Source organism: Sorex araneus, chromosome 4, assembly GCF_027595985.1.
Source record: "Sorex araneus isolate mSorAra2 chromosome 4, mSorAra2.pri, whole genome shotgun sequence".
NCBI classification, from domain to species: domain Eukaryota; kingdom Metazoa; phylum Chordata; class Mammalia; order Eulipotyphla; family Soricidae; genus Sorex; species Sorex araneus.
In genome coordinates this window covers 22,832,450-22,852,393 of record NC_073305.1, presented here as the reverse complement: position 1 = coordinate 22,852,393, position 19,944 = coordinate 22,832,450, and the positions used below count along the sequence as shown (strand labels likewise).

At 38.2% G+C, this 19,944-nt stretch overlaps 1 protein-coding gene across 2 annotated transcripts in view; it reads right to left on the bottom strand.

The window, feature by feature from the left end:
* Positions 1-19,944, bottom strand: part of LOC101547392 (ubiquitin-conjugating enzyme E2 E2) — a 327,908-nt gene that overhangs the window by 56,902 nt on the left and 251,062 nt on the right. For both annotated transcript variants that reach the window (XM_004603823.3, XM_055135690.1), the window contains exon 4: positions 5,493-5,625. In XM_004603823.3, coding sequence (XP_004603880.1) covers positions 5,493-5,625 — 133 coding nt within the window. The remainder of the gene's footprint in view (positions 1-5,492; positions 5,626-19,944) is intronic.

Below are 19,944 nucleotides of genomic sequence, written 5' to 3'. Positions count from 1 at the left end.
GTCTTTCCTCTGGGAATCAAATTTTGGAAGTTTATACCTCCAAAGATTCATCCGTGTCAAAAATCACACATTTCTACAGGGGAAACACTTTATTCTAAATTTTTAATTTTCAAAACTGTATTTTAAACTCCCTTCAATCACTGTACTCCAAATCTGGAAAGCAGCCTGTGGAACAGCAGTCTAAAAGACTCCTTGTAGGCAGTGCCCCACCCCCCCTTCCCACACACACACACACACCGATCATTCAGATGAGAAGCCAGAAATTCCTCCCTGGTGTCTCAAATCAATTAGCAGTGAATACATTTGAAATTGCTAATAATTATTGTTCAGTAATTCTTTTCTTTATAAGTCTTAAAACTGATACTTTAAAGTATTAAACCAACTATGTAAGATTATCTGGAAATCTTATGTTAATATACTGACACTCTAAGAACAACGTGTTTGATTTCTTAAGGTACAAATACCGGAGTGTCAGTGCAACAATATAGCTAGTTAATACTAGATGTTTTATTTAGAGTCTTTATCTAAGTCTTTGTTTTCCTTGTTTTCCACAGGGAAAAATTTGGATAGTACTGGCAAAGGTTAGTCAATTATATCTTCTTTTTTAAGTCAGTGGCAAGCCTTGAATCTGCATAGACTCTTTTAAATTGAGAAATCATAGTTTACAATAGCGCTGAAATCACTGTTTTCTACTTATAGTGCTACTATATCAAGTGTGTAAAGATCTCTCTAACACAGTTTTATAATCCTTTTCCTATCACCTCTGCTGCTTAGCCTTCTCAGTTTCCAGTTATATTAGTTGATCATTTCTCTGGATTTGTTTCAATTGTGGATTGTCTAAATCCTTTTGACTTTTTATACTCCAAAATAAGCAAGATCACCTGGAATTTGTCTTTCACCTTCTGACTCATGTCATTTGGCCTGCTATCCTCTAATTCCTTACAAGTTACAACAAACTACAGACTTTCATCTCTTCTCAGAGTTGAGTAGTATTCCATTGTGTATATAAACATAATTTATATTGTGTTTATTTTAATACAATACAATTTAACTACAATTTAAATACAATTTATTCATTCCTTCATCTGTTGTTGTTAGGCACTTGAGTTGTTTTCAGAGCTTGACATTATAAGCAACACAGCGATAAAGACAGGTATGTATACTATCTTTCTGAACAAACATTTTTGTATTCTTGGGATAGATGCTCAGGAATAGAACCAATGGGTTGTATACTTTGGCTCCAATCTGAGTCAGCTGGGAATTATGAATATTTCCTTCTCTATGCTTGATTTTTCTTGGATCTGTCTGAGCAAACTTCTAAGAGGATACTCCATAATTAAAAAATTTGGTTCCAACTTTAAGGAATTAAGAAAATTAAGGACATGTGATCATTTGCTAAAAAGGAGTGATACTTGGCACCTAGTCTGAAATATTAACTCATATAATCTTCTTATTTCATAGACACTTAAACAATAGCATTGCATGTAGTTATTTAAGGTGGTATCACATAGCACAGCGGGTAGGGTGTTTGCCTTACACACAGGCGGCCGACCTGGGCTTGATTCCTACGCCCCCCCTCGGAGAGCCAGGAAAGCTACCCAGAGTATCTCACCTACACGGCAGAGCCTGGCAAGCTACCTGTGGTGTATTTAATATGTCAAAAATAGTAACAAGTCTCACATAGAGATGTTATTGGTGCCCACTCAAGCAAATCAATGAGCAACGGGATGACAGTGATACAGTGATGCAGTGAAACATGTAGAATATCATTTTTTCATGTTACCAAGTGGATGATAATAAATGTTTTGTTTAAAAATCTACATACACTTAACCAACACTAGACGTCTGATCTGTATCTTGATCTGGTTTCATCAGGGATGTTTTGAGACTGGTTAGGAAAATGTCAAATTTGAAGTTTGCTTCTGGTTTAGTTATGCAGAAAGTCTCATTATTCAAAGGATTATTCCTTCAACATCACTTGTCTGAACTTTCTGACTCAGTGCACTACTCTGAGAGTTCCCAATAGTCACTGCTTTCTGCTACTAATGGATGTCAACTCTTTGAAGCCTATGATCATGAAAAAAACTTTTTCTTGAAGTTATCCACTCTTCTCTCTTTAGAAAATACCTGTGAAGGAATGGTGTCAATTATGTAGATCTGTGGACTATTCTTTGGAAAAGTCATTACTCTCTGATAAGAAAATTGCCATCTTTCTCAAGTCAGGATGGAAGAGAGCTTCTGGTTTTTCATAAGCTCATTTCATAGCTAAATGCTTCACTCTAACCTTGAGCTTTCCTCAGTTAAAGTCCCTGCAGAAGGACACCCTTTGTCTGCTCATGCCTCCCAGTTATGCTGATTAATACCAACAAACACTAACTCCCAATTGAAGTAAGGTCCTATTCCAAAGAACACTGGAGTATGAAGGGGCACAGCAAAATTATTAACTTCAAAACCCCACCTCTCACCGCCTCCCTACCAGAAAACCCTGAAGCCCATGCCTGTGCCTGTCATCTTTCTAGCAGAGAATCTGCCCAGCTCCACAAGTAGTCTCTGAAAGAATATGATGCCACCAAATCTTCCCAGGTAGTTCTGCCTGGGCTGAAAACTCTGGGGCCTTCCACAAATGAGGGTGGGCATATACCCCTTTCTGCCTGAAGGCACAGCAGCCAGAAGCCATACCCAACATCCTCTGATATAGCAACTATCCAGCTTCACAACAGAACCTCACCAAACTGCTAAGCTATCAAACAGTTTCAGCTCCATAGCTCCTGGACCGCATAGCTGCATGTGCAAAATGCTTCAAATCCAGTCTGTCAGTCAAGTAGGATCACATCAAATGTGACAGAAAGTTGTGTAGACCACCAAGCTCAAAGAGCAAAACAATTAACATGGAATGCTCAACTAGCACCAACCAGTCCAGTAAATCCTCAGGCAATAAAGTATTGGATCTCACAATACAATAAAGTATTGTGAGATAAAAAAGTTATCTCAAATTGACTATCATTGATGTGTGTTTTTTTTTCTTTTTGGGTCATATCCAGCATGCACAGGGGTTACTCCTGGCTCTGCACTCAGGAATTACCCCTGGCGGTGCTCAGGGGACCATATGGAATGCTGGAAATTGAACCCGGGTCGGCCGAGTGCAAGGCAAACACCCTACCCAATGTGTTACACTCCAGCCCCTGATGTGTGTTTTGATAATTCCACTTAACTTTGTGTAGTAGCACTGTCATCCCGTTGCTCATTGATTTGCTCGAGTGGGCATCAGTAACGTCTCCATTGTGAGACTTGTTACTTTTTTTGGCATATCAAATATGCCACGATAGCTTGCCGGGCTCTCCAAGAGGGGCAGAGGAATTGAACCCAGGTTGGCTGTGTGCAAGGCAAACACCCTACACACTGTGCTATCGCTCCAGCCCACCTTTGTGTAGTAACAAACAATATGAAGTCAATTTGTTTGTGCCTACTAGGTGGTATATGGGAAACAAACATCGGTGGAGAATAGGTCATACTGGTGGTGGGATTGGTGTTGGAATATTTAATAACTAAAACAACTCTATTATGAACAATTTGGAAAATCATCATGTTATAATAAAAACATTAAAAAAAAAACACCTCACCTCTATGGCAAGAATCTGACAGACATGAAAGTTGCTATCAAACTTGGTTAAGCTACACATTGACTATCAGAGTATGGGCACAGGGACAGGCCAGGGGAGAGGAATGTCTGGCCTGTGGACAATATAAAGCTTGCAAAATCATGTTGTTTGTGTTCACCATGAAGGGACATGAAGGGACACACATGTCTCGTTGGCTGCCTGTGGCTTGTCTGCCTAAACTGCACGGCCTACAAATAATGTTGTAAATATACAAATACCTGTCGGACAGGCAGTTATTTTTAGCCATTACAATCATTGTGAAATTTCAGGCAACATTAAAATAAAGCATGATAATTGAAAAAGATTTTATCAAGTAGGGCTGAGTTCAATGGGCTGAATGCATATTCTGTACCCAGGAGAACTAGATCTGATCCTAGGCACACCAAGATTCTAAATCCCCCCAAAGAATACAAATAACAAAAATTAGAATAGATTAAAAGAAAAATTATTAATTCATTATGTAAATACTATTAAAGCTCATTGGCAAAATTGAGGATAGAAGGCTATTTTGAAATTAGATAAATTTAGAAATGACCCATGAAATAATTTCTTTAGAGTTAGTAAACTCAGCAATCAGCATTTACTATCAACATAAGAATCCTTCAAACACCCAGAAACAGCATTTTAACTAATATTTAAATTAAAATTTTAATGCTTTACCAAAGGGCTTAAAATACTATATAAATTTCAAGAGTGTGGATAGGCCTCATTGCACCCATTATCAAAGTTCCAATGTCATTCTGATCATCATCATCTTCTATCCTATCTTCTCTTGACCCCTCCTTTGGTAGACAAATTCTCTGCAGATCTAAGAGTTTACTCGTGTAATTTATTAGTTCATTTACTCTTGTTTATTTATATTCTGGACTGGAGCGATAGCACACAGGTAGGGCGTTTGCCTTGCATGCAGCTGACTGGGGTTCAATTCCTCCGTCCCTCTCGGAGAGCCTGGCAAGCTACCGAGAATATCCCACCTGCATGGAAGAGCCTGGCAAGCTACCCATGGTGTATTCAATACGCCAAAAACAGTAACAACTTAGTTTCACAATGCAGATGTTCTGGTGCCCGCTCAAGCAAATTGATGAACAACAGGATGATAGTAATACACTGCTATTTATATTCCAGATAATAGGAACTATTCCATTATTTTACTTTCAGAAGCAATCACTTCAAGATCCATCTACATTGCTGCAAAGGTAAGATGTTATCTTTTTATTAGCTGAGTAGTACTTCATTCACTATATATATATAAATATATATATTTCATTATCCATTCATCTGTGGATATGCATTCTAGTAGTTGTATACTTTCTTTTCATGTGGTCTTTCAATCATTCATATTAATGGACTACTACAAAAAACTTTTTTACTGAGTTGTCTTGGCATGAGTTTTTATCTCCACAAGTCACACTTTCTCTTGTGGTATATGTGTACTTCATATGAGCAAGTAAACACGTAGGGGCCAAAACTCAATGCTTCAGAGCTGGAGCCATAAGCCCTGTTTTGGTGGTGCTCCCTGTGCCCTAAGTGTTGCACCTGCTTTAGGCAATGACTGGCATTCTGACTATACACTGGCAATGGCCCAACTTCATTCCCCTACTTCCACCCCAAATATGTTCTAAGTTCACATCAAAACATATACCACAGAAAAGAGGCAGTGAAAAAGAATGACACACAATTAAAGGGTAAGGAGTAGGGGATAACCTATAATTATCATATTCTGTTCTCTTTTTTACACAATCAGTCCTGGAAAATGAAACTAACTGAACAGACATGCATTCCTATATGTGTGCACATATTTAACATAGTGCTAAAAATGGGTCTCATACTGACCTTAGGAGGTTTAAATGGATAATCTGGTGAAAAAGTAATGTCAAGAAAGAAAACCCCTCCTTCATAGACAGATCCTGGGGGTCCCAATATAGTCGATCTCCATTCATAAATGTTGTCTCCTTTAGGTCCAGCACTGAAATAAAACATATAAATGAAATGTGATTAGATTACATAAAGCTGTGATAAAAATCTATTTTTGTAATAATAAATTGAATAATTTCATAAAACACAATAAGTTAATTCTATATATTGACAGATTTATCATCAATATTTTATACACATGTTAGCTTAACCAAGTAATGCTTATAAAACATGGAATTATTTGTGAGATCCTGAAAAGAGTGATATAGTCACAGGGTCAGAGAGAGGGGGGAGGGGAGGAAGGAAAGAAGGAAGGAATCCTTATTTCATATTAATAACAAGTTAATTCAAAGAGGATTAAAAAACTCAAGATTATACAAGAATCTATAAAATACACGAGGAAAACATAAGCCAAACTCTCTAAAATACTGCCTTCAGAGGTATCTTAAACAATTCGATTCCTTTGGGAAAGGTAACTGAACAAAAAATAAACAAATGAAAACACATCAAATTAAGAAAGTCTTTGCAAGGCAAAAGAAAGCTCTGGCTCAAGTAAAAAGTCACCATACTGAATAGAAGGACATATTTGCATAGCAAACATCAGATATAGGGCTTAAAACAGCCAAGATATATAAAGCATTCACAAAGCTCAGTAACAACAAAACCAGGAACTCTTAAAAAATGGAGGGAGAAGAAATGAACAGATACTTTCCTGAAGGAGACATACAGATGGCCGTAGGCATATGAAAGTGTTCATAGTCACTATTATCAGGGACATGCAAATGAAAATGAAGAGATATCATCTCACACCAATGAGAACAGAATATATAAAAAGGACTGGAACAATCAGAGTTTGTGAGGACACAGTAAAAATGGAACCTTTGGGGCTAGAGTGATAGCACAGCAGGTAGGGAGTTTGCTTTGCACGTGGCCAACCGGGTTCGAGTCCCAGCATCCCATGTGGTTCCCCAGCACCGCCAAGAGTAACTCTTGAGTGCATGAGCCAGGAGTAACTCCTGAACATCGCCGGATGTTACCCAAAAAGAAAGAGAGAAAAAAAAATGAAACCCTCATTTGCTGCCGGTGGGATTGCTGTCCGGTTCAGCAGTATGAAGCCTTACCCACATTGCTATCTTTCCAGTCCAAGCAAAAGAATATTTTAACATAAAGGATTGGACAAATATTTTAGTTTCCAGTCTCAAATAAAAGGTATATTAACATTCTATAGTTATATGTACAATATCATTTTTATTTTGTTTTGTTTTGGGCCACATCTTGAAGGGCTTACTATCTCTCTGGCCTTTAAAACAGCGTTCTTTAAAAATAGAATGTACAATTGAAAATAACACAAATGTCCATTAAGAGTGGATAACTCAAAGAACTGCCACACAGCAATGAAAATGTATGGATTACTATGGATGCATCTTAAAAACATCATAATAAATATAAAAAAAAACCAGAAGCCTTAAAGAAATATATGTAGTGTGATATATTTCTACAAAATTAAGTCTAACACTGGAGAGATAGGATAGCGGACAAGGTGCTTGCAACCAACCTGGGTTCAATTCCTGGCATCCCATCTGGATTCCTAAACACCACCAGGCGTAACTCTGGAGCACAGAGCCAGGAGTAAGCCCTAAGCCCAGCTTAATGTGGTCCCCAAACAAAACAAAATTTATCTAAAAAACAGAAAATCTGTTGTTGAGATATATTTATGTAACTGGTATGCAGGAGAACTAATGTGAATACAGATCCAAAGAGGATTTTCCTGGGTCAGAGCAGAGAGTGGAGTAGCACAAAAAGCTTTTAATACTCCTGGTGATGTCCTACCTTTTAGTATCACAGTAGATTAATAAGTCTCCTATTTAATTATAGGTTTCTAACTTATGTGTTAGTTATATTCTAATATATCAAAATTTTAAATTAAGAAAAGGGATACCAAAAAAGAGAATATACCAAAATGCTATATAAGAACAGTAAGTTGCACTACGTGCAGTGAGATAGTATTGTTTAAATTAGAAGCATAAAATATTTAATACTGCTTATGAATACATATCATCCCCAAAGTCTTTTAAGAAATGAACTGAAAAGTTACATCTAAGTTAATGAGTGCACGTGAGCAAGAAAAAAGGAAAGGGGGGGGATAGGTGAGAGAGAGGAAACAGGTTTGCAGATGGGAATAAAGACCAGTTAATTTTTATCTCTAGAGTTTGATTTTTCTCATTAGAAATGGATGAAATACAAATGAAATCAAATAAGCTTATTGAAAATTGCTGCAACACACTAAGGAGTGGTAAGGTAATCAAAAATAATATTTCTGCCCATAAATATCCCTCTCTTAAAGTTGTCTGTGAAGTACAGACAGAAATGTATTCAGCCAGATAACAAGAAAGCTTGGGCAATAACAACAGCTCCATGTTGTTAGACAAGATCACTCAGAGATGAATAATTCATATGGTTATGCCCTGAGCTATAATTAGACCCAAAATGAATAGATAAGTTTATCAGAAGGAAGAGTTTAAAAATAAATTACAGGTTTATAGTCACATTACTTCAAGGTAGATGAAGAAATTTAGTTTAAAATTACAAAGAAGGGTACATAGTTATTAAACAATGAGCACAGATATATATCCCAAATATAAAGTGTTAGGGCATTTGAAAAATTTTAAGATGATCTTCCAAGAATGGTAAATTTTTATTATTACTATAATTTTATTTGGGGCACTCTGATTCACAAAACTATTAATAGTAGGGTTTCGTGAAGAAAATATCCCAGTAGCACTTTCCCAAGCTATGTTGGCTTCCCTCCACTCCACTCCCAGTGAGCCTTCCCTCCACAACGCCCCACCTGTTGTGGCAGGCTTTCTACTGAAGATTTGGTTGTCTTTGGGTACCAGTCTCAGTTTCTGTTGTCTTTGGGTATTTGTTGCTCTCTTACTGTAATTGTTTATATTCTGCACTTGATATCATTCTTTGTCCTCTCCTAACTTCATTAAGCCTGATACTCTCTAGATATATCTTCACAGCAGCAAATTTGCATGACTTCTATTCTATTTTTTTTTAAAAAATTTACTATTACACACACAAAAATAGGGCTGGAGTGATAGCACAGCGGTTGGGCGTTCGCCTTTCACATGGCCGACCCGAGTTCGACTCTTCCGCCCCTCTTGGAGAGCCCAGCAAGCTACAGAGAGTATTGAGCCCGCGAGGCAGAGTCTCGAAAGCTACCCGTGGCGTATTGGATATGCCAAAAACAGCAACAATAAGTCTCTCAATGAGAGACGTTACTGGTGCCCGCTCAAACAAATCAATGAGCAACGGGATGACAGTGACAGTGACAGTGACACACAAAAATATCTGCCATACTGTTCCTCAACCCCACTCCTGTTCCTCAGAGCAAACTGTTTTTTTCAACTGTTTAGCTGGTATTGTTAATCGTTATTCTTGAGGTCAGTCAGGACTGTTCTAATCACTACTTCCCTGAACAACTTTCCAACTGCACGTATGACTTCTATTCTTAAGTTGTATAGTATTCCATTGTGTATATGTACCATATTTTCTGAATCCAGCCATCTACTCCAGACACTTGGGTTGTTTCCAAATTTGGCTAGTGTGAATAGAGCTGCAATGAGCACAGGTATTCAACTGTCTTTTCTGAATAGTTCTTGTGTCCTTGGAATAGATTCCAATAACTGGAATTACTGGGTTCAAATTTCTAGTGCTTCTGAGAAGTGTCCATATAGTTTCCCAAAAAGTTTGGACCAATGGACATTCCTAACAGCAATGAATGAGTCTCTCCACCAGTTTCTCCGCTTCCCCTGCCAATACTGGATAAGCTGTTCTTTGTGATATATTCCAGTCTCACTGGTGTGAAATATCTCATTATTGTTCTGATCTGCAATTCCCTGATGATAAAGTATTGCACAGCACTTTTTTCATAAACCCTTTTACTATCTGTATATCTTCTTTGAGCAAAATTTATGTTCAGCTCCCCATCCACCTCTGCCATGCCCTCCCACCCTCCCCCACACAATTTTTGATGGGGTTGGTTGCTTTTTCTTACAAAGTATTACTTTGTAAGAAACACTTCACATTTCTTAAATATCAACGCTTTAGAGATGAGTGGTGGGTAAATATTCTCTCCCAGTTTGTTAGTTGACTTTTCATTCTGTTAAGTGTCTCCTTTATGATGCAGAATCTCTTTACTTTGATGTAGCTCCACTTGTTTCCTGTAGGATAACATAGCCTCACGTAGTTTAGGTTTATTTGGTTACTCCCATTACAGTGCTCCTATTCCTCTTTGTTTATTTGTAGCTTCTTTCTTAGTGTTCTGTTGACTTGTAAATAATGTTTTTCTCTTCTCCTTGAGTCCTTTGCATAGTTTATTCAGAGCAAGTCCTTTTTGTATGGACACAGGAAGACTTAAGAAATGTTATGCTTTTGTAACCTGGGAGTCATTTGACTCTACATGATATTTTCCTCCAGGGCATCTGTTCTCTTGACCTAAGCCTCAGCTGCCCTTACTTCCTAGCATCCCCAAAGCAGGGTCTCAACGTGGGACCAGAAGGACCCAGGGCAAGCGGTGAGTTGTGTGCTACCCTGGCATCGAGATGGGCCTGGCCAAAGTGCCTAATGCTTAACTGTAAGTTAAGAGTTTGATCATGGACAAATGCTGTCATGATCCAAACAGTGATACTAGATTTGGACCCTGCTAGGGTGAGGAATGATTAATCTGGCCTGAGTGCTGTGGTCTGAGCCTGTGGCAAGATGTTGCCAGGAGAGCTGCCTTGCAAGCCTCAATGTATCCCTTGCTATGTCCATACAAAAATAACTAGTATTAAGATGTTAATAAGTTCCTGGACTAAGGAAAAGAAAAAAACCTTAAGAGTGAGGAAGGGCTTTGGAGTGCCCTGCCCTCAGGAAGGGCTTTCTTATGTTGATTTGGCTACCTGGCTGGGTGTAGCCTAGAGGGCAAGGTGGGAGAGACAAGGAGGAGGAGAGAAGCCAGAGAGAGGCAGCAGTTGAGCAGTAGATCCAGAGAGAGGCCGGAGCTGGGAGTGCGGGAGATGGGAAAGTTTGAAGATTGAATAAACGGTAACTAATCAGCAACCAGCTTGGTCCTCGTTCTTCCTTTGCCTGTCCTTGACCACCGGCCGTCCCGATCCAGTCCACACACTGCGGTTCCAGAGCACCGAATGCGGGTGGTGAGACAGAGCCGCCCAGAGAGCCCGCGAGTGCACTCGCCCCTCAGCATTTTTTAGTTTTTTACAGTTTCCATTTGGTTGGCCAGTGGCATTGAGTCATTGAAGGCATCACTAGATCCAACGCCATTAAGTGTTTCATCTATTTTTTTTTTGGACTGGAGCCATAGCACAACAGGTAGGCTGTTTGCCTTGCATGCTGCCAATATGGTCGACCCTGGTTTGATTCCTCCATCCATCTTGGAGAGCCCAGAAAGCTACTGAGAGTATCCTGCCCGCACAGTGAGCCTGGCAAGCTACTTGTAGCATATTCGATATGCCAAAAACAGTAACAAGACTCACAATGGAGATGTTACTGATCCCTGCTTGAGTGAATTAAACAATAGGACAACAGTGCTACAATGCTATTTTTAATTGAATCACCATGAGATACAATTACAAAGTTTTCATGTTTGAGTTTCAGTAATACAATGATTGAATACCCATCCCTCCACCAGTGCACATTTTCTACCAACAATGTCCCCAGTATTCCCCTGGAGCCCCATCCTGCCCCTCCCCCTGCCTCTATGGCAGACAATTTCCCCCATACATGCTCTCTACTTTTGGGCATTATGGTTTGCAATACAGATACTGAGAGATTATAATGTTTGGTCCTTTATCTACTTTCATCACACATCTCCCATCCTGAACTATCCCTCCAACCATCTCTGACTTAGTGATTCCTTTTCTATTCCAGCTGCCTTCTCTCCCAGCTCATAAGGCAGGATTCCAACCATGGAGCAATATTCCTGGCCCTGTCTCTATGGTCCTTGGGTGTCAGTCTCATGTTATTCCATAGGCCACAAATGAGTGCAGTCCTTCTGTGTCTATCCCTCTCTTTCAGACTCATTTCACTTAGCATGATACTCTCCATGTCCATCCACTTATAAGCAAATTTTATGACTTTATCTTTCCTAACAGCTGCAGAGTATTCCATTGTGTAGATGTACCAAAGTTTCTTTAACCAGTCATCTGTTCTCAGGAATTCGGGTTGTTTCCAAATTCTGGCTATTGTGAACAGTGCTGCAATGAATATACAGGTGCAGATGTCATTTCTACTGTGCTTTTTTGCACCCTCAGGATATATTTTCAGAAGTGGTATTGAGGGGTCATATGGAAGCTCAATTTCTAGTTTTTTAAGGAATGCCAATATTGTTTTCCAAAAAGGCTGGACCAGTCGGCATTCCCACCAAAAATGAAAGAGAGTCCTTTCTCCCCACATCTGCGCCAGAACTGGCTATTCTTGTTCTTTTTGATGTGAACCACCACCATGTTGATTCACCCATGGATCCTCTACTGATTTCCGCCTAAATCCCTGAGGAGATGCAAGTCAAGCAGCTAAAATTCACGAAGCATCAGCTAAAAATTCTGAGATGTCCTTAGGAGGTGTGCAGGCCGAGTACCCATATCCTATCATTGCAGCCACACCAAGATTTCAACTCCACTGCTTCATTCTGCAGAGATGCCAAATTGCAAATAATTTCAGGTACCCCAGTGTTCTGGCTGAGAACTCTGGTGTCTTCTCAGAAGCTCTGGCAGCCATGCCCAGCTCCCATATTTGCTGCTATGTCAACTCATTGGCCCATACCATAGATCCTGAAGTCTGGACTACATGACTGTATACACTGCCATGTGACACCTCCTACCTCCTTAGTACTGAAACTCTAGGAGGAGCTCATCAACTTAGATGGAAAAGTAATGAAGAAGCCAACTAAACTCAGCAAATAAAAATAATAACTCAGAAAACTCAGCTTAGTTAGAACTGGTCTTAGACAAGGTCTTAACACCATATACAATAATTTATCAAATAAATTTCAACTCTAGAATTGTATCAAGTTACATTAAAATAAACATTTTTTCCTTCTTTTCTATCTCATTATTTGCACATAGAAAGGCCATGGATTTCTGTGCGCTTATTTTGTAGGCTGTCATCTTACTGTACACGTCTGCTGTTTCCAGAAACTTTTTTGTGGGAATTGTTGATTTCCTAAGTCTAGTACTATATCATTTGGTTATAGCGAAAGTTTAACCTCATATCCTGATTGGATGCTCTGACCACCTACTTCTTTTTTTCACCACTGAGTATGATGTTTGATGTGTGCTTGTGGTAAATGGCCAGTTCTAACTATGTTGAGGAAAGTTCCTTTAGCCCCATTTTATTAAGCTTTTAAAATTATAAATGGGTGTTGGATTCTGTCAAATGTTTTCTCTGCATCTACTGTTATGATCATTTGATTTTTACTTTTTCTTATCTTATTTATGGAGTATAATCTTTTGACATATTGTTGGATGCAGCCAGCTAATATTTTATTGAGAATCTCTGCACCTATACAGGTTCATCAGGGATAATAGATAATTTCTTTGGTGGTCTCTCCAACGCTTGAGCTATCTTCCCAGCTTATGCCACATTTTATAGAACAAATTCACTTTTATAAAATAAAGTTAGTAAAAATTAAAAGAAATCTTATTTTATATAAGTAGATTGCTGGAAATAAGGTTACAATAATAAAGATTTTGGACATTTAGTTCAATCTTCCATATAGAAGCATGCCTTAGAACTGAACTGGACTTCACAGAGTTTGATAATAGGACATGAAATCAATCAGAATTACTTAAAATATAAAATTGTAGAATTTAATACTTAGCTGAAAGAGGTCTAGCAAAAAGATACTCAAGTTTTTCTTAATTTTGTACTTTTTCCCTTTTCAGCATAGCCTGCTTTTTAGGAAAAAAGTACTTCAGCAGTGCTTCTTTGCTGTTCTTTGTGAAGCAAAATGAAGAAATATTCTGAGAAAAAAGTTTCCTTATTCACAGATCACCACTTTTCAAAGATTTTATTTCAAAAGTAACAAAATTAAAGTTTGATAAAGTGAACTGCGCTGCTAAGACCATATTTTCAGAAGAAAACCCTCCAAAAACTAAGGAAACACTTTTATTATATCACATATGCTACCAATGTAGAGATGAAGACTCAAAAGAAAAAGCTGCGTGGTTACCATTATGATAAATAACTCTGCTTCAGACAGGAGGATCAGAGATCAAGATTAACATCTGGGTTTTCTCTTATCTTTTCATCCTGGTCATGTTTCTAGTACCAGACTCAGAGGCTTGGTAAACAGTCATTTCAATTTTAGTTACCAAATTGTTTTCTTTTCTCAAGCCTTCCCCTTTCCTTAAGCAAGCCTACCATTTTTTAAAGGTTTTTTTTTTTTAATTGAATCACTGTGAGAAAGAACCTTACAAAGCCATTCATAATTAGGTTTCAGTCATACAGTGTTCCAACACCCATCCTCCACCAGTGTACATTTCCCAGCACCAGTTTCCCTCTAATCACCCCCACCTCCACCCCACCAGCCTGCTTCTTTTTTTTTTTACTTTTTAGGTCATACCTGGCGATGCTCAGGGGTTACTCCTGGCTCTGCACTCAGGAATCACTCCTGGCGGTGCTCAGGGGACCATATGGGATGCTGGGAATCGAACCTGGGTTGGCCGCGTGCAAGGCAAACACCCTACCTGCTATGCTATCCCTCCAGCTGCCCCCCACCAGCCTGCTTCTATGGCAGGCACAACTCTACTTTCCCTCTCCCTTTTCCCCATCCCTCCCTCTCTGTCTCTGTCTCTGTCTCTCCCTCCTTCAATTCCTCTTCCTCCCCTTTTGGGCATTATGGTTTGCCATACAGATATTGAAAGGTTATTATGTATGTCCCTTTACCTGCTTTTAACACTCAGTTCTTGTCCAGCATGATCATTGATCATTTTCAACTATTATTGTCATACTAGTCCCTTCTTTATCTTACCTGTCCTCTGCCCCACACACACTTGTGGTAGATTCCAACCATAACAAGTCCTCCTTGCAACTGTTTTCCCTGGCCTTTGATATTAGCTTTCTACTATATTTATTTTTACATACCACAGATGAATGCAGTCATTCTGTATCTGTCCCTCACTTTCTGATTCACTTCACTCAGCATGATACTCTCCATGTCCATCCATTTATTTCAGCTTCCAAAAATGTTACAATATAATTATAGAGGACAAAATGTTAAGTTTTCAGGTATCATTCCAAATACTGTCAGTTTTCAATCTTTATAGAGCATCAAGGCAAAAGATCCTCTTTGAAATTTAAAATGGACAAGATTTTAGGGGCAATTATCTATTTTTAGAACAGTATGCTTTTTTATTTGTCTATTTTTGGGGGCCAAAAGAGACCCTGCTTAGGGCTTATTCCTGGCTCTGTGCTCAAGGATTACTTCTCAGGAGACAATCTATGCTGTTACGAATTGAATCCAGGTAGGCTACATGCAAGGCAAGCATGTTAACTTGTATCTCTGCACACCCAGTATGCTTTTATTAGCTCTGCATACATGTTGATTTTAGTGTTGGAAAGTGATGGAACAATTTTTTAAAATAGAAGTGCTAATTTTATGTCAAAAAGCGTTGCCTGTGATATCCTGCAATCCATCTGATTTTCCCTTGTACCCCTGACACTTCTCTCTAGCCTAAGTAGTAAATAACAAAAAATTAATTAGTAGTAAGACTCAAGGTCAAAAAGCTTATTATTCCCTGTACCCCTAGACACAAAAGTAAACCAGAAAGTTTCTTTCTTTAGGGGCTATAATTTCTCTTTTCTACACTGGCTGGATGACACTTTGTGTCTCTTAATGCTTTTCTCTGTTCCCCATGCCTCCTATTAAATACTGAGCACGTGAAACAAACGACAAATGGTTTTGGCAAGTCTCACCTCTCACAGTTTCTAATTCAATGAAAAAATAATTGTAATTTCTTATTGTCCTTCTGAGACAGCATCAGACCAAAATTCCCGTATGTGTTGTAAAGTGGTTTAAAAACTCATCCTTTCACTTTTATGGTACACACATCGCCACTTTGATAAAAACAAATAATAAAATAAGAGATATTCTCCCTACTCCCATGTTTAGGAAAAGGCTAAATGTCAGTCCTGTGGGATAAGAAATGTGCTAGGTAGCAAAAAGAGACTCTGTAAATAACAATCCAGCACAAAATACTTGTTTATCTTGCTCTATGAACCTGGATTATCCTCCTCCTCCCTCTTCCTCTTCCTCCTTCTCCTTTCTTCTGTTTTTAAATTTTGGGGCCACACCTGGTGATGCTCAGGGCTTACTCCTGGCTCTATGCTCAGGGCTTACTCCTGGCTCTGTGCTCAGGAACCAGTCCTATCAGGGCTCAAGGGACCATATGGGGTGCCGGAGATAGAATCCAGGTAGCACTCATGCAAGGCAAGAGCTCTACCTATTATATTATCTCTCTGGCCCCTAAACTTGGATTTCTTAATACCTTTCAGTGTCTTCATGAAATAAAACAATTAGATGCTGTTTCAAAAACAAACACAGATTTTACAATGATATGCAAAGATTTTTCTATACTCTTCTTTCTTCATTTTGGCCTATCTGCGAAAGTCAGGAGAGAGGTGGGTTTATGGTCAAGAGGAATAAGAATAGGACACCAGCATAGGTCTATCTTCTCTGTTCCATAGAGAAGGTATAAAGTATGGCTAGAGAAGGTATACACTATAGCTGGGAGCTTTGCACAGAAGTGCCATAACCATTAGAGTATGGTGGGGGTGGATGGTGTTCTCAAGCAGTGCTCAAGTGGCGTGCGGACTCTCTGCCAATGATTTTTGCCTAATGGAAGAAGTGATTCATGCAGGGCACCGAGGATGCAATGCTTCTCCGACACTGCAGTGTGTAGCCACAATGACTGGGGGACCTCCAGGTTCCCTTAAACATCGTGAGTCTCCCAGCCATTGGCGGAGAGCTTTGAAGTACTGGGGATTGAACCCAGGTTCACAATGTGAAAGGCAAGCACCCTTCCCACCGTACTATCTCTTGGGCCCTGGAGGAGAGTTTTTTAACTACTCAGACACACTGAAAAATGTGGCAGAAGAGAGAAATGGTAATCAAATAGACTAAGGAGCTACCATTTGACATGTAGTGTAATTACAAAATCTACTGAGTACTCACTCAACCACCACACCATTTGTGCTAGGATTTCTTCTCTCTCTCTCTCTCTCTCTCTCTGTTCACATCTAGGGGTTCACTCAGGGGTTACTCCTGACTTGGGTGCTCATGTGCCACTGAGACCTGTGCTAGAAATTCTATCAGTCATCCTAAGAAACTATAAAATCAAAGTTTCAACAGCTACAAAGAACATAAATTGCTGGTGTTGTTGGGACCACACATGGAGGTGCTAGGGGCAGAGGGCATAAATTAAACCCAGCCTCTCCAATATGCGGAATATGCAAGGTATGTGCTCTACTGTTTGAGCTATGTCCTTGACACAATTATATACAATTTTAAAAAGGAGAAAAGGGTCTAGAAATGTTCGGATACTCACAATGTTCACAGGGGTGGAGTACTTTTATACTGTTTAGTTGTTTAAAGATAGTGCATTATGCCCTCACTTGTGAAATTTTGCAGTATGCCCTTGTAAAACATTTATGGAAGTTGACTTCTAGAATTCAATTTGGTGATTTAATATTATACAAAGTTCTTTAGTTATGGTACCTAGACCAATTTTCTACTTTGGTTATTATTACCTTTTAGATTCAACTACAACCACTGCCTTTTCTCTCTTTTGTAAGCAAAACAAACACAGATTTTACAGAGGATCTGCTATTTAAGAACCACCAATTTGTAGTATCCCTTAATAATGCCTGTCAATGCAGGCTATCTTTGAGGGATTTAGTGGTTTTTACTCTTGGCAATGTTGCAACAGAGGAAATAATTTACACTGCCCATCCTCATCTTCCAGTGTCTGCTAATACATAGGGGCTGCCAAGCAGATTTAATTTACCCACTTCTCAGTTTGCATTAACCTTTGAATAATAAAGCACAGCTGAGGCTGCTGTAAGAAACAAACCAAAGAATGAATAATTAAAAACACTTTCTCAGCCTTGGAAAGACCAATCCCTAACCATTAGGGGAGCTATAATTGTGACTGAACTAAGCATTAAAAAAGGCTAATTGTATTCTTTATAAACTGAAACAAATACTAAGGACACAGTGTGACTACAATATATGTATTAAGTGAAAAGCAGAGCTCTGAAAGCACACAGTAATTAGTTTAAATAAAAAAGTAAGAGTAGTTTGTTTCTAAAGAAAATAAATTAATTCAGAAGATGGACACTCTTATTATCTACATACAGAAAAATTGCTACTACTTCTAAAAAGCCATTATTTATTTGATGCAGGTGGACTGGCTGGAGTAGCATTTCAAGGGATAGAAATGTTAAAGCTGAAACAAAAGGTTGAAAATGGAATATATTACAGAAAAAAATCCTATCTTCTTTTGAATCTGTCAAGTGCTTATGCCAGCTGGGATTCTTCTTTGCTTTGATGGATTTAATTTTCCACTGGAAACCAAATCCAAAAGTAACTCATATTTATGTGTCAGGATCACAAAACAGTCATTGATATCTCATATACCTACTAGTACATTGTTAATATCTAATACAGTTTTCAAACTGAGTCCACTATTTGCCTAAATAGTTGTAAACAATTCTTTCTGCTTTTACACCTACACAAATGGTAGGACATCTTCCTAAATAAAAGGCGACAATCTCACCAATTACTAACCTTAATGTATTTGCTTAATTTTTTTAAACTAGAAATATTTTTCTTTTGTTAATTTGGCTATGTAACACTTAAGAGTTCTTCCTCTACTTCTACCAAAAAATATGTCAGTCCTTCCTGATAAAAGTCTTTTAGTTACTGAAAACTCATTGAGGTAAATATCTTTTTTTGGTACAAAGCAATTTTATGGCTTTTAAATGGCTTTTATTACGATTTCATGTTTTTCTCCCCTCTGAATCTTCTCTAAGTTTTCTATTAGAAGCTCATTTCTAACTTAAACATAATTATCTGCACTTCATAGGTAAAATGACCAAATGAGAACAGAATCAAATTTGCTGTTGTAGTAAAAACTAGTGCTTCATTCAGAACAAAACACTTATTTTTTATTTGTTGTTCCTGAAAAATGACATGCTTAATATTTTTTTCTGTTACATGGTAGTTTTCGATGTAAGAATAGTAACTGTTATTCTAAATTTATTTCTTACTGGGACTAGAAATCTTTTGGTTCTACTTGTATTAGACAGTGTTGGATACAACTGTTCTCAATTCCTATTTCTTTTGGGCATCATTAGATCTCTATTGACCTTCTAGTTATAAAAAATATAGGGTTTTATTTGGTTTAGTTTTCTGATGTTCAGTTTGATAGTTTCCCAGTCCTCCACACTCTCAACCCTGAGAAATACACAATCCCTACTAATTTCCAACAACAGGCCATAACTTCTATTTCTTTTACAGTACTTGCTCAGATTATACCACGTATCCTGCCTTATATCAGACACTGCAATCTCTTGGAAGCAGACAATGTGTCTGACTCACTTTTGTCTCAGGAAGTTGCAGTGATGTGTGGAATACAACAGATTCTCAAAGAACATTTTAAAATTGTGAACTCACAAATAACATAACAGTGGCTAAAAAATGCAGAGGACACAGTATATACTGGATTAGTTTAAAATTAATTTTTGGTGGAGGTGTGTCTGTACAAATAACATTTTATTTTAAAAAGTTTTAGATTTATAGAAGCACTGCAAACATAGTACAGACTTTTCTTAGTCTCTAGTTTCCTCCTATCTTACTTAGGATGATACTCTGTTTCAATTTTTGGTTAGCTGCTTCATTGGCTTTACCACTCTTTTCAATCACCCTCTACCTTAAACTTCATATCTAGTGTTCTTTCATTCACTTAAAGTCACACAACTGAGTAATACAATTTGTTGTAACCAGTGAACTAATATTGATACACTATTGGCAAAAAAAGAAATGCCTTACTAAGAATTCCTTTCCAAAAAATTTTTGGACCCCACCTGACTGAGCTCAGGGATCACTCTGACAGGTCTTGTGAGGATCACATGGGGCTCAGGGGTTCAAATCCTGGTCAGCTATGTGTAAGTCAAGTTAAATAAAACAACAACAACAAATTGGCAATAATTAATTACTACTTTTCAATACACAGAATCCCGTGTACTGAAGAATAGAGTGAATCAATATTACATTCGCTAGAACTGGTTTAATCATGTATTATAT